Raw genomic sequence first — 14,825 nt, 5'->3', positions numbered from 1 at the left:
TTTGATCATTTATTTTATTTTCTTTTTCATTTTTCCTGATGTTATATTATGAATTTGCATTGACAGAATGCCAAAGAAGTTTTTAGGTTATGACATTTTAAATAAGCAGAAAACCATACATTCAAGAAAAATGAACTTGTCATTAGCTAACCCAAAAAACTATATTCACTGTGGTTTGTACTGAGAATTAATTCTTAAATTACTTGCTATGAGTCATTATAAAATATTATAATGGGAATTATACAGTAGAGTGGGGATGTGAGACCTATTCATTCTAGATGAGGAATAAAAGGCCAATTGTGAACACAATTTTTAAAACCTGCAGATTTATTTAAGCCTCCTTATAATCAGAAGGCCCAGAGCTTAAAAGAGTCCTTTATTTATTATGAATCTAAACTATAGCATCTATACTTATTAAAAGAAGATAAAAGATCAATACGTGATTTTACTAGACCAACACACTATCTTCTGAGCCCTCCATTAAATCCATGATTGCAATAATACTTAAAAATTTCCATTTGTGTATGTAAACAACAAAGTTTTTAAAGTTGCAAGGATGTAAAATACATACATACATATAGATATGTATATATATATATATAAATGCTGTTGTGGACATTTATAGATAAACTAATAAATTAAATAATTCATAAATCAATCTTTTTTTAAAATGTCAGAATGTATTCAAAAATGCCTTTCTGGAGGACTTGGGTGGCTCAGTCAGTTAAGTGTCAGACACTTGATTTCGGCCCAGGTCATGATCTCAGGGTCATTAGATCAAGCCCCACTTCAGGCTCATACAGAGTGTGGAGCCTGCTTAAGATTCTCTCTCTCCCTCTCCCTCTGCCCCTCCTCCCAGCTCATGTTATCTCTCACTAAATAAGTAAATAAATAAATATTTTTTAAAAAATGACTTCCACAGCCAAAAGAGTTTGATTAGCCAAATATGAATAAAACATATGAAAAGGACTTTAATGTAAACATTTTCAGTACTTTCTGGATATTATTCTATTCTTTTGCTACTGATAAAAGAGATATTAGTAACAAACCTCATATGTCGCTGGACCAGGAGTTATCTCTTTGGAATCTTTAAAACGCTTTGATGCTTTAACAAATAAGGGTATGGAGCAAGATTTCCTTAAAACAGGATCATATGTTGCAGGTCCTAAAAGAAAACAAATATAGAAAATAATAAATTATGTTGAAATTATTGATTTGGGTCATATTATTATTCTTAGATCTGTGCTCTTAATGTATAATTTTAGCATCAAACAATCTTGGACCCATTTTTTTTGAATGCTTAAAATCATTCAGGTTAGGGCTTTGAAATATAATAAGCACAAAAAAGTGACATTTGTCCATCTAATAATTAAATGTAATATAGAAGTATTTTTCCAAAAAAAAAGTACCTCCCCCAAGATACATATACATCATGAGAAAAGACACCAAGTCCTTTATTTCCTAAAAAGGCATTCACATATTCAACAAAGATGTAGTACTTGAAATGTATCTGTAAATATAAATAAGACTTAAAGAAGCAAATAAGTAGTTTAGCAGCATTCTAGGTGCTAAACATGATAGAAGCCAAGGTACAAAGATGGAATTCATGGAATGATTGGATGTAATGAACATACGGGTTGAATGAAATAGGGCCTAATCCTAAATAAGGATTTTGTATTAGAGGCAATAGGTTTCAAATTGTCTTCTAAAGTGTCCCAGAATTCTGCAGAAGAGCCCAGGGAACAACGTATAGGAAAAGCCCTATACGTAGAAGGAGCCTGAATTATTTTCATTCAAACGGCTTTAGATTTACTCTTCTTTGTTTGGGTCCTATATACATTTTTTTTTTAAACTAAATTTGTCTAATAATTTTTTTAAAGCTTTTGGAGGGGCATCTGGGTGGCTCAGTCAGTTAAGATCCAACTCTTGGTTTCAGCTCAGGTCATGATCTCATGGGTCCTGGGATGGAGTCCAGCAAGGGCAGGTAGTCTGCTTGAGACTCTCTCCCTCTACCCCTGCCCGACTCTTCACACCTGTGAGCTCTCTCTCTCTCTCTCAAATAAATAAATAAATCTTTAAAAATAAATAAAAAACAAAAAAAGCTTTTGGAAACTACTTCCACAGGTAGTGGGTAGCTCCAGAAGGTTTTAGACTAAAGGAGATTCATGAAAAAGAGGTAGTTTATGAAATAAACTTTGGCCGTACATTATGGGATGGGATGACTTGAAGATTTATTTTAGGGACACTATAAGGAGTTTACTAACATTGGTAAGGAAAAGGAAGAACAACTCAGAATATTTTCTAAGAGATGCAGTAAATATTTAGTATGTATAGTGACTGGAAGAAGATAAAAATGAATAATGGCCACTAAAAGGGCAATACTGTGACAAAAATAAGAAAATGCATAAGAGGTATCATTGGAGAGGAACATCATGTGTTTGGTTTTGAACCAGTTATGTCTGAAAAGATGGCAGCATACCCAAATAGAAATGTTCAGAAGACAAGTGGAAATACATAACTGAAGCTCATGAGAAAGCTGTCCTAGAGAAAAGGAAAGGAGTTGTTCACATAGAAGTAATAGCTGAGGTTTCTTTAAGCAAAAGAGCATGGACAGAGAAAATTGAATAACTGAGGACTGAAACTTGGAGGAGCTGCATATAGGAAGGGAGGGGAATAGTCAAAGAAGGAAATTATCTAGTGAGTAGAATATGGCTAGTAAAACATCACAGAGAGAAAATAGGGAGAGGTTTTTTTTTCTTTTCTTTTCTTTTCTCCATTCACATGTTAACCAACACTTATCGAGTATCTGTCACTTGCCCAGGCTGTATTTCCAGAGAGTGCTTAGAGGTCTTACTATATCATGTTGCAAGAAGAGACTTCACAGACAAGTCACTCTGGAGCATGTGGAACAATGATGATGAATGAAACTAAATTAGAGGGCATCAAAGAGACAGTGTGGGGAGAGGAAGGAACAACATGAGCACAGAATATTGACAATGGACATAAACAGTGAAATAGTAGATATAAAGATGTTAGCAGAATACAAAAGTAATGCCTCCATCTCCCTATTACACATGCAATTAAAAACTACCACTTTGAAGAACAGATCCTTGCAGATGTTTTCACCAAAACTAAAATATATTAGAATTGATCAATTCACATGAAACATTTTTAAGGCTTTAACTTCATTAACATTGGACACTTCAAAATTTACAATAAAAGATGACATTTGGCTCTAGTTCAATCCTTCTAACATCAATTCAATTAAGAAGATAGATATCCAAAATTATAAAGCCTTTGTGAGAAACTGCTATGAACTGAATTTCAGTTTGTGCTCCCCCCACCAAATTCATATATTAAAACCCTAATCACCAATGTGATAGTATTTCGAGATGAGGCCTTTAGACAGTAATTAGGGGTGGGGGCACCTGGGTGGCTCAGTCCAATAAGACAGCTGCCTTTGTCTCACACCATGATTCCAGGGTCCTGGGACCCAGCTCTGCATCAGGCTCCCTGCTCAGTGGGGAGCCTGTTTCTCCCTCTGCCCCTCCCCTCTCTGCTCTCTCTCTGGTTCTCTCTCAAATAAATAAATAAAATCTTTAAAAAACAAAAAGTTATTTAGGTCACAAGAATAGAGCTCCTCATGATGGGATTACTGCCCTTACAAAAAGAGACATGAGAGAATTTATTTCCATTCTCTGTCTCTGCTGTGTATACAGATGTCTATCTGCAAGCCAGGAGGAAGACCCTCACTAAATCAAATTTCACTTTGGGCATCTTGACTTTGGATTTCCCAGACCCAGACTATGAGAAATAAACTTATACTATTTAAGCTATCCAGTCTACGGCATTTTTGTTATAGCAGTCAGAATGGTCTAAGAAGCTCAGTGTTTTAATCTTCAAAAAGGAATCTTGTAGCAGATGCCATCTTGCATGAATGACTTTGGAATAATGTAATTTCTATTCATAATGCAGAGAAACAATGTACATATACAACATAATATCTTTACAAATATATATACAAACTAAACTACATATGGGAAAATACATCAGTTACTTCAGTATGCAGAAAAGAACACAAACTTATCATCAGGAAATGGGTACATGATTCCACAGTCAACTAATTAAAATTGTAACTTTAACCATAAAGATGTATAAAGGTTAATGCAACAAGTAAGACTATTAACCAAACACTATTTTATCAGTAAACTTCATTTTCAACCCTGAAATGAAATACAGGAAATACAGCCTATTTCCTGTCCTTACTATGATGCTACAGCAATTGATAAATATTTACCTTCATGATTATAACTCATTAAAAGAAAAGAAAAAAAAATATTCAAGTGTAGTTTTAGTAGATTTCCTTCTGTTGGAATTCCCTTGAGGAGCATTAAGTAAAGCAAAACTCTCAATATGCATCTTGTTGCATTTTAGCTCTTAGTTTGCTTTAAGCTACAGAGCATTAAAAAAAATGTCTATTGTACTTGATCTTAAAGTATATTTCCAATTACCTGTGTTACTGCTTTTATATAATACAGGTCAAAGATTTACATTGCTTCACCAGCTGTGATTCACAGATAGATTTTACAGAAATTATCTTCTATTTAATTACTAAAATGCTACACTTTAATCACAGGTCATAGAAGAAGAAACCTTCTCATTCCAAACCAAACACCTATGGAAAAGTCTGCTTGAATCATAACTATTATATAATGGGAATTCAAGAGAAGGTAATCTTATAGCTACATATTTTCCAGCCCTATGCCAACCAACTTTCTATGAAATGTCAACTGATGCTCTAGGGCAAAAATGGAAGAGAAGAGGAACAATTTTTAATTTAAAATAAAAATAATTTTGGTACATTAGAGGGGATTCAAAAATAATACCTCTATAAATAAAGTTACAAAACCTCAGATTAAAAAATGTCTATCTTCATAATGAGCCTAAATTTATAAATTATGTGAAATCATGTGAAAAAGAATGAAAACTACTGAAAAGTAAATATCTCATGTGTAAGCATATCTCCAGGAATTAAAAAGCATCGAGAAAATTGTTCACTAAAATGGACCACATAGCTTTAAAATGTCATTTAGAGAGTTGAGTTTTTATGGAACACATTTTGTCATGTTGATTTTATATATCTTTCAGCTCCAAAATGAAATAATAGCTAAGACAAAAGATTAGTACACAAGGAACTATTATCATCAATGTCAAAACCACATTTTGGTTTAATGCTCTTTTCCTGATTCTAAGATGTGAGGTAATGAAATAGACCAAACAACTATAGTCTATTAAACTGAGCTGATAGATGATGAGAAAAAACAGACAAGAGTCTCAATAATGCATAAACTTTTAACCAAAATTCCACATATGTTTTACCATCTTGTTAAACTTTCTGTTCAAAAACAAAATGGGGATTAGGTGTTTTAAGAACTAAGGTCTTAAATACTTGAGACTGACATCCTAAAATTACTATAGAGTATCTAAGAATTATTGTCAACACAGTCCCTAAGACATGGTCTACTATAATGTACTCCAACCTAAGCAGACTGGGAACTGCACCAATTGGAGTCTGCCTAAATCATCCACCAGTTAAAACATGTGTTCCTAGCATTGGGTAAGGAATAGGGCCATCATTATTGTGACGTGGAAATACAAAATCAAATAGGTTTGGTTTGACTATAATATATATCTTCAGACAGCAATGTCTGCTTATCCATGTACGTCTAAATACATTCTTATGAAATTCTTACCACAATGTGCATCCATAAGCCCTATCAAATGAAGTCTTTGAACTGATCCTGCTCTGATAAGTACATTATACAAATTTAAATGACTTTCATTAGTCTTGTAAATTGAGGTATAATATACTTTCTGTATGAATTTCAGAACCAACTAGAAGGAAAGATGACCAGTTTCACCTACTACTACTTAAAGTAGGTAGTATATAAATATGTAACACATGAGTGACTTTTATTGATGAATGAACAGTTATCAAAGTTATCAAATAATCAATGAAATATGAAGTTGTTTTCAAGATAAATAAAGTACTTCACAACTGGCCTGGCAGAGTAGCAAATTTTCCCTTCATAACTGAATTTTGATGTTTTTATCCCGCTGTTTCTACTTAAACATTTGGAGCTAGAATGCCAAGAAAATTAGCTAAGCAAAAAAACTAGAGTAAGTCTCAGCATGTATTCCAAGTCCTCTTACATCCCCATCATTATTTTAACACTTAATTAAAGGTGAATTAGTAAGGTATTCCCTCTAAGACTAGCACATCTCTTTGAATATTATATGTAAAAATCATGGTAATGCTGTATCTTTGTAAAGTACATCAGGTCATAAATTAAGTGATTAGAGTTTTTTAAATATAAACACCAAATTTACTTTGAACATTTGATTAATATTAAGCAAGCTAAATTCTTTTTTTTTTCCAGTAAAATTTTTAAAAATTTTTTCAGTGTTTTAAAATTTATTGTTTATGGACCACACCCAGTGCTCCATGCAATACATGCCCTCCTTAATACCCACCACCAGGCTCACCAAACACCCCACCCCCACCCTTACAAAACCCTCAGTTTTTTTCTCAGAGTCCACAGTCTCTCATGGTTTGTCTCCCCCTCCAATTTCCCCCAACTCACTTCTCCTCTCCATCTCCCAATGTCCTCCATGTTATTCCTTATGTGCCACAGGTAAGTGAAACCATATGATACTGGACTCTCTCTGCTTGACTTAATTCACTCAGCATAATATCTCTTCCAGTCCCATCCATGTTGATACAAAAGTTGGGTATTCATCCTTTCTGATGGAGGCAAAATACTCCACTGTATATATGAACCATATCTTCTTTATCCATTCATCTGTTGAAGGTCATCTTGGTTCTTTCCACAGTTTGGTGACTGTGGCCATTGCAGCTATGAACATTGGGGTACAGATGGTCCTTCTTTTCACTACATCTATATCTTTGGGATAAATACCTAGTAGTGTAATTGCAGGGTCATAGGGTAGCTGTATTTTTAATTTCTTAAGGAATCTCCACACTGTTATCCAAAGTGGCTGCACCAACTTGCATTCCCACCAACAGTATAAGAGGGTTCCCCTTTCTCCACATCTTCTCCAACACTTGTTGTTTACTGTCTTGTTGATTTGGGTCATTATAACTGGTGTAAGACGATATCTCAATGTGGTTTTGATTTGAATCTCCCTGATGGCTAATGATGATGAACATTTTTTCACATGTCTGTTAGACATTTTTATGTCTTCTTTGGACAAGTGTCTGCTCATGTGTTCTGCCCATTTTTTGACATGATTATCTGTTTTTTGTGTGTTGAGTTTGTGAATTGCTAAGGAAATGTTGAAAAAGAAAAACAAAACTGGGGGCATCACGTTACCTGATTTCAAACTTTACTACAAAGCTGTGATCACCAAGACAGCATGGTACTGGCACAAAAACAGATACATAGACCAGTGGAACAGAGTAGAGAGCCCAGACATGGACCCTCAATTCTGGTCAAATAATCTTCGACAAAACAGGAAAAAATATAAAGTGGAAAAAGGACAGTCTCTTCAAAAAATGGTGCTGGGAAAATTGGACAGCCATGTATAGAAAAATGAAACTCGACCATCCCCTTACACAATACACAAAGATAAACTCGAAATGGATAAAAGACCTCAACATGAGGCAGGAATCTATCAAAATCCCAGAGGAGAACATAGGCAGTAACCTCTTCAACATTAGCCACAGCAACTTCTTTCAAGGCATGTCCCCAAAGGCAAAGGAAACAAAAGCAAAAATGAACTTTGGGGACTTCATCAAGATTAAAAGTTTCTGCACAGCAAAGGAAATAGTCAACAAAACAAAGAGGCAACCCACAGAATGGGAAAAGATATTTACAAATGACACTACAGACAAAGGGCTGATATCCAAGATCTATAAAGAACTCCTCAAACTAAAAAAAAAAAAAAAAAAAAAAAAAAACCTCAGCCAACTCAACACATGCAAGCTAAATTCTTTAAGAAAGATATAGAAAATAAATGATTTTTTTTAAATGTTGAAATGGCTAATTTTACCACTTTAAAATGTAACTATTTGCCATTTTTTTTTAATTTACTAAAAATTGTTAGGGTCCTAAGTGTGTTTGGATTGGAATTTTTCTCCGACTAGCTCTGCTATAATAAAGCTAGACTCACAGAGTTTAGAGTTTTCTGGAAGAAGAGCCTACATGATCAATATAGTGACAAGCCATTTAAACAAAGGTTAAGATGTTTATTTGCAACTTAAATGAATAAATTTCTGTATCTTAAAACAAACATTTTATAGATTAAGAAAAGATAAAATGGTTTTCATGCTTTGGTGTACAAATGCTTTATCTACATTCATCAGAGATTAAGTGAAAGTTAAGTTAACCATTGAACATCTTAGAAAGCTTCTTGCTCCTCTTCAGTAAACTTAAATCTACACCTAGATTTAAATCTAGACAAGAATTTTTTCCTTCACCTTATAGGTTCCCTGCTCACTCTGCTCCTGTGATCTTGTAATATAAATATTCTCTAACTCTGTTGCCATAACTTTATGGAATAATAGCAGACTACTAGGAGAATTCAGCAGAATTCTTCCCTCTCAAGCCTTCCAGTCAACTACCACTAGTTAATTTTAACCAAGACAAATAACAGTAGGATTTGTTTATATTAACAGTGTTTATTTCCAAATAGTAAATGGTTTCCTCATCCGGGCTTTAATACCCACGATAAGCAAGGCCTATTCACAGCCCTTCCATAGCTGTGGACATGTTTCTCTTCTGGCCTCTGGCTGAACTTGTTTTATGGCTTGAAATATCAAGACTAAAAAACAAAGAAGATCATATTCAGCACCTTATAATTTAAATTAATCTTTCCCAAAGTGTAGTGCATGGGCCATAGCCATCAGAATCACCCAGATTAGTGTCAGATTATAGATTCCTTGGATTCATGCCAAAATAATAAATAATATTATCTGAAAGTGGAACCAAGAAAACAAAATTTTAACAAATCCCATTGCTTTAGACCCCTATACTACAATTTAATATGTAGCAATTAGCAAATGTATCTAAACATCAATTTTTTTTCTCAAATGATCTCAAGAATTAGTTATCCAAAGGAGAAGACCTGAAATTATGGATGAGACTATCATTTCTCCAAAATATATCTGAATCTCTTATGTCTCGGAGACTGCTTATGGTAGAGCTTCCATCAATGCCTACTTGAGCTGAACTGAGCCAAACTAAAGAAAGAAGCATCTGTTTGAGTCAACTAGAATCTACTCCTGTGACCTTAAACATTTTAATTCTTTTCTTTTCATTTTACTTTCTTCCCAGTTAATTGTCTATGCAAAAATGGATACCTTAAGGTCTTTTTTCTATTTACAATGTGAAAATCATGTTTAGATGCTATATCACATAAATGTCTGTAAATACAATTAGAATAATTGTTGCCTATGCAATTAGTAGAAGACTGGCAGTGTTAAGATAGGAAAGGGACTTACTTTTTAATGTATATCTTTTAACACATTATGAATTCTGTTATGGCCATGTCACACTATTTCAATTTTGGGCCAAATGTGCAAAACTTATTTCATGATCATGGAAGATGAAATTTTGTGAAGTATAAGTATATCCACATCTCTATTTTATTTTAGTCTATTATTTTCCAGAATAAATAGTTTTTTAAAGATTTTATTTACATATTTATTTGAGAGATAATGAAAGTGAGAGAGAGAGAGATATTGAAAGAATGAGTAGGGGGAGAGGCAGAGGGAGAAGCAGACTCCCTGCAGAGCAGGGAGCCAAACATGGGACTTGTTCCAAGGACCCTGGGATCATGACCAAAGCCAAAACTAAGAGCTGGATGCTTAACCTACTGAGCCACCCAGGCTCCCCCAGGATAAAACTTAAACCAAATTTAAATTCAAGATTTCTGTATACTAGCCATGTGACTTCCATAAATTCTCTAAAACTTACGTTTTTGTTTCCTCCTGTGTAAAAGGAGGATAAAATGGCCCAGAAAGCTTCCTCAAAGCCACACAATGAGTAAGGACACATCATTCAACCACTTTAAACCCTTGGAACCTCCCTCAAAAAAGGAAAATAAAACCATTTAAATTTTACAGGAAACTGAGCTAATAGCTAAGCTGTGACTGGCTCTATGATTTTAACAACTCTTTCTACCTCATACTGTCTTCTTAATCTTTAGCTCTCTCAAGCATTTTCCAAAAATATCAAATTTGCCAAACAAATATCATCTTAGTTAAATGAGAATGTTATGCTTTCACCTGAATATGACATTTCTCTAAAAGGTGAATAAAGTCTAGAAGATGAGATAAATTGAGGTCCATATGATATATTCAGGGATTTTGTTCCTTGATTATTAATTCATTAACATATCATAAGGATATAATTTTGATTTTACAACTATACTTTTAAATTTGTAAGTACATACACATTTAAGGAAAACAAAAATACAATAATTCTAAAAATCAAATTGTCTTTAAATCTCCATACTGTCACATCACTACCTGTCAAGGATGCCACATCCTGCTACTTTTGAAACCTTTTATAAATAACAATTTTTTAAAAAATCAAGAGTTATATGCTGTTTTCCTAGAAACCAAACAGCCCTAAGTCCCATCTTTTGGTGAAGGCTGCCTCTCTGTGGCAGAATACAATGTGTCATATTCTCTGAAGCACTTGTTCTCTTATTTTTTTTAAACTGGTAGAAAAGACTTGTATAATATTTTAAAAGATATAGATTTAAATACAGTATCTTTACTATTTCTTTCAGAATATTATTGGCTTCAGGTTTGGAAAGGTCTTGGACCCTGAGGAACTGCCTCACTCACCTAGGCAAGCTATAATAAGGGATGAAAATAGGATTTAGGCAAGTAACAGAAATCAAGTAAAAGAAAATTGCTCAAGTAGAATGGTCAGGTTTGCTGTCTTTTTTGAAAGCTAAAGTCATTATTCACTTTACACTGAGTGACCTCTGCTGGTCAGAAAGACACAATTATTAATAGATATTAAACCTACCAGAAAGCAGTTGTTATCTTAATTTCCTGAAGGAATTACTTAAAAATACCAAGTGTACCATAAGATGATGCCTCTTACTCACTTAAAGAACCATGATACAGAAACATACCCTATTTCAAACACTGAAAGTCAAGAAGCTAAATATCAAGTGGATATCTTTTAAAAGTACTAATTTAATTGTTCTTTCTTTACTAATGTCTATATGAGTTGTAATGAAAGTAGGCTTAAAAGGCCTTCTTATTATATTTAGGAAGGACATTCGTTCTATAATGATTTTTTTTTTGAGGACTTGGTACTTTTAACCAAATGATAACTGAAAAATTAGCATCTGTACATTTTTTGATTGAAAGGAGCAAAATACCTCTCAATCACAAGCATGCAACTTGCTATATTTCAAAAACAAAGGATTTATTTAATTAAGCAATATTGTCACAGAAGTGGCATTTACCTTATCTAGAATGGAACATACTCCCTCATCAGAAACAGTAAAAATTAATTAGAAGAAGATACCCAGAGGGCCATAGTAAACATTTCAATAACCAATATCAAGCTGCTTTGTTGTTTTCATTTGAGCCATAGGTATACCAAAAAGCATCACTGAGAAAACTGCAGATTCTTTTTCTTATTATTTTACTAGAGGTCTAAACCTTTGAAATGAAGTATACCAATAAAAATACCAAAGAAAGTTGCCTGCAAAAATTTTTGGTCAAGAAAATTATTATAATTCCTCATTGCTAATTATTGCAATATCCCCTTCCCCTCGTCTTCTTTTTTTTTTTTTTATCTGTTTAACAACGTCCAGAGGGAGAAAAAGAAACATATTTGGTCTCTGCTTCTGCAAATACTGAAATCTATTTATATGCAAATAAGCTATCCATTATTAGTATGAGAAGAGACTTGTGCATAAAGGGAGAAATAAATTATCACTAGAAACCATTAATGAAATCTATTTCAAAACATAACATTTTATAAGAGCCCTCATTCATGTAATATTTGTTTAAGCCTTGAGGGGAAATACTGAGTTCTACACTTAGATGAAACCTGATACTACATTATTTCCCATGCCAATTTGTTTTGTAAAATGCATTTATTCTTTCCTTAGAAATGACTTGATAATTGTAAATCCAATGAGTCTTTTTAAGAGAACTTTATCATTGAATTCAGAGTCCTATGTTTTTGTCATATAATTATCAGAATTTTTAGGGAAGTTTATTTTTGCTCTGTTACAATAATTGTTATTCCCTAAGGTTTAAAAACATTAACATTCATTTTTATACTCTTATGGTAGTAACATAAAAATAAATGAGTTTTAAGAAGAAGGAATATGAGTCTTTCTGGAATAAGTTGAATTTCTATAGAGAAGAATAAAATAAGCAATAATCAATGCAGACCACAAAATAATTTCATATGCTTTGCCCATTTTCTCTTTGGGTTTCTTGTTTTGTTTATTTTTTACATAAACTTTAGTGTGTTTATCAATTTCTTAAAAAACTCCCAACTGGAATGTTAAGTGGTATTACATTGATCAATTAAAATAGGGAAAACTGGTAATCTTACATAAAATCATCTCATTCAAGAACCTAGAATTAGTTCCTCATTTATTCAGACCATTATCTCTGTCCATTATTAGAATTCAAAAATTCTCTTTATGGAAAACTTTTGTCTTCTTACTTAATTCCTAGGAACTCTACTCCTTTGGGGAGTTGAACTAATTTTTATTATTTTTTATATATGATCACTGCTAGTATAGAGAAACGTTATAGATTTTGTATATCATTCTTATATCTAGGAAGTATGCTAAAATTTCTTATTAGTTTTAGTAGATCCTGGATTTTCCAAAAGTTATTTTGCTATATGATGCTATAATCTGAAATTAAAGATAATTTTATCTCTTTTAATCTTTGTATTTCTTTTATCTTCTTTGTTATTCTGTCCTTAGGTATTGGTATAAACCATCTACTTTGTTAGGAAAGCACAGTAGTAGTGGGTATCCTTGTCCTCCTTCCTTTAAAAATAATATTTACTGGGGCGCCTGGGTGGCTCAGTGGGTTAAAGCCTCTGCCTTCAGCATGATCTCAGGGTCCTGGGATCAAGCCCTGCATCGGGCTCTCTGCTCAGCAGGGAGCCTGCCTCCCCCTCTTTCTCTGCCTGCCTCTCTGCCTACTTGTGATCTCTGTCTGTCAAATAAATAAATAAAATCTTTAAAAAAAAATAACATTTACTGTGAGTTTTAAGTGTATAAGCTTTATCAAGTTATAGAACTTACTTGTTTTGATAGTTTTCTGAGTTTTGGGGTTTTTTTTTTTAAGCACAAATAAGTAAATTTAACTAAGGTATTATTTCTATAGCTCTTTGTTAAGTACTTTATTAGTTTTTTTAAAGATTTTATTTACTTATTTATTTGAGAGAGAGAGAACACAAGCAGGGGGAAGGCCAGAGGGAGAGGGAGAAGAAGAAAACTCCCCATTGAGCAGGGAGCCCAATGTGGGGCTTGATCCCCAGACCCAGAATCATGACCTGAGCCAAAGGCAGATGCTTAACACACTGAGCTACCCAGGCACCCATAAAGTATTTTTTTTAAATGGCACAGTACAGAAAAATGGAAACAGCCTAGAATGTACTGCTACCAAAACTCTTCGTATCTCTGGCCTTTCTGATTTACCTTTGCTATTAGATAACTAAGCAGTTTAAGATGGAGTGTTCAGCCCATCACCCTCTACCATGTCTCATGCTTGCATTTAATAGAAAAGAGCACATGGAAGGTCCTCTTGAGAGAGAGAAGTAAGCTGTTCTATTTATTCAACCTAAAGCAAAGCCCACTATTCAACATATCACTGCCTTCAACAAGCAAGACAAAATTTCAAATCAGAAATGTTGTTAAAGGAGAGAATAGTACTACTTATGTTGGTGCATCCAAAGAGTACTCAAAATAGTCTTTTTATTTTTTTTTAATGTATGGACAGCAAAGTTCACCTGGCATATTACAGGAGCCAGCAGCATGAAAGACAAAGACCAAAATAAATTTTTTAAAACTGACCCTAGAGAAGAAAGAGATTCTTTAGGGAAAAAATATAACTTTAAAAAATTAAATAAGTAGTATAAAATACATTTATAATAATATGGCATCTATAAAACAAAAATCAGAGAAACAAATGTATTCTAAGAGCACATAACTGTTAGTATAGAGAACTTAATGAGATGAGAAAAATAGCCAAAAGGGGAAAAAAAACACTTGGCCGAATATAGAGCAAAAGGAGAAAGAGAGAATATGATAGAAAAGTAAAGAAACATTAAAAAAAAAATCTTGTAGGTCTAAATCCAGAGTTTCCAGAAAGAGAAAATAGAAAATATTGGAGATTTAAAAAAAAAAAAAATCCTACATGTTTCAACAGAAAGGAAGACAGAAGGCAAGTCCTCCTACAAAAGAAAAAAAAATTCAAAATTCTAGCTTACTTTAATTGCATCAGCAAAACCGGATATTAGGAGACAATGAAGTAAAATAAGACAATGTATGAGAAAATTAAAGGTGTTTTGAAATATAGAGTCCTCCATGAACGTCCAGGACTAATATACACCAGTTTTATAAGAAAACAAATGCATGCATAAAAGAGATCAACAGAGCTAAAACAAAGAGGGCCACAGGTTTAAAAAAAAAAAAAAAAGTGTGATTGCCACTTTGGATAAAATAATAACTAACACAAGAAAAAGGAAAGATAATTTATATGATTCCACTTGTATGAGGTACCTACAGTAGTCAAGATT

At 33.2% G+C, this 14,825-nt stretch overlaps 1 protein-coding gene across 2 annotated transcripts in view; it reads right to left on the bottom strand.

Annotated features, from left to right (window-relative positions):
- STPG2 (sperm tail PG-rich repeat containing 2) overlaps positions 1-14,825 on the bottom strand; it is a 586,771-nt gene that overhangs the window by 239,109 nt on the left and 332,837 nt on the right. For both annotated transcript variants that reach the window (XM_032861350.1, XM_032861361.1), the window contains one exon: positions 1,050-1,165. In XM_032861350.1, coding sequence (XP_032717241.1) covers positions 1,050-1,165 — 116 coding nt within the window. The remainder of the gene's footprint in view (positions 1-1,049; positions 1,166-14,825) is intronic.

The sequence above is a fragment of the Lontra canadensis genome, unplaced genomic scaffold, assembly GCF_010015895.1.
Source record: "Lontra canadensis isolate GAN:19392208 unplaced genomic scaffold, GSC_riverotter_1.0 scaffold1, whole genome shotgun sequence".
Classification (NCBI taxonomy): Eukaryota; Metazoa; Chordata; class Mammalia; order Carnivora; family Mustelidae; genus Lontra; species Lontra canadensis.
Note: the sequence above shows the minus strand (reverse complement) of the source record. Positions and strands in the feature narration are given on the sequence as shown.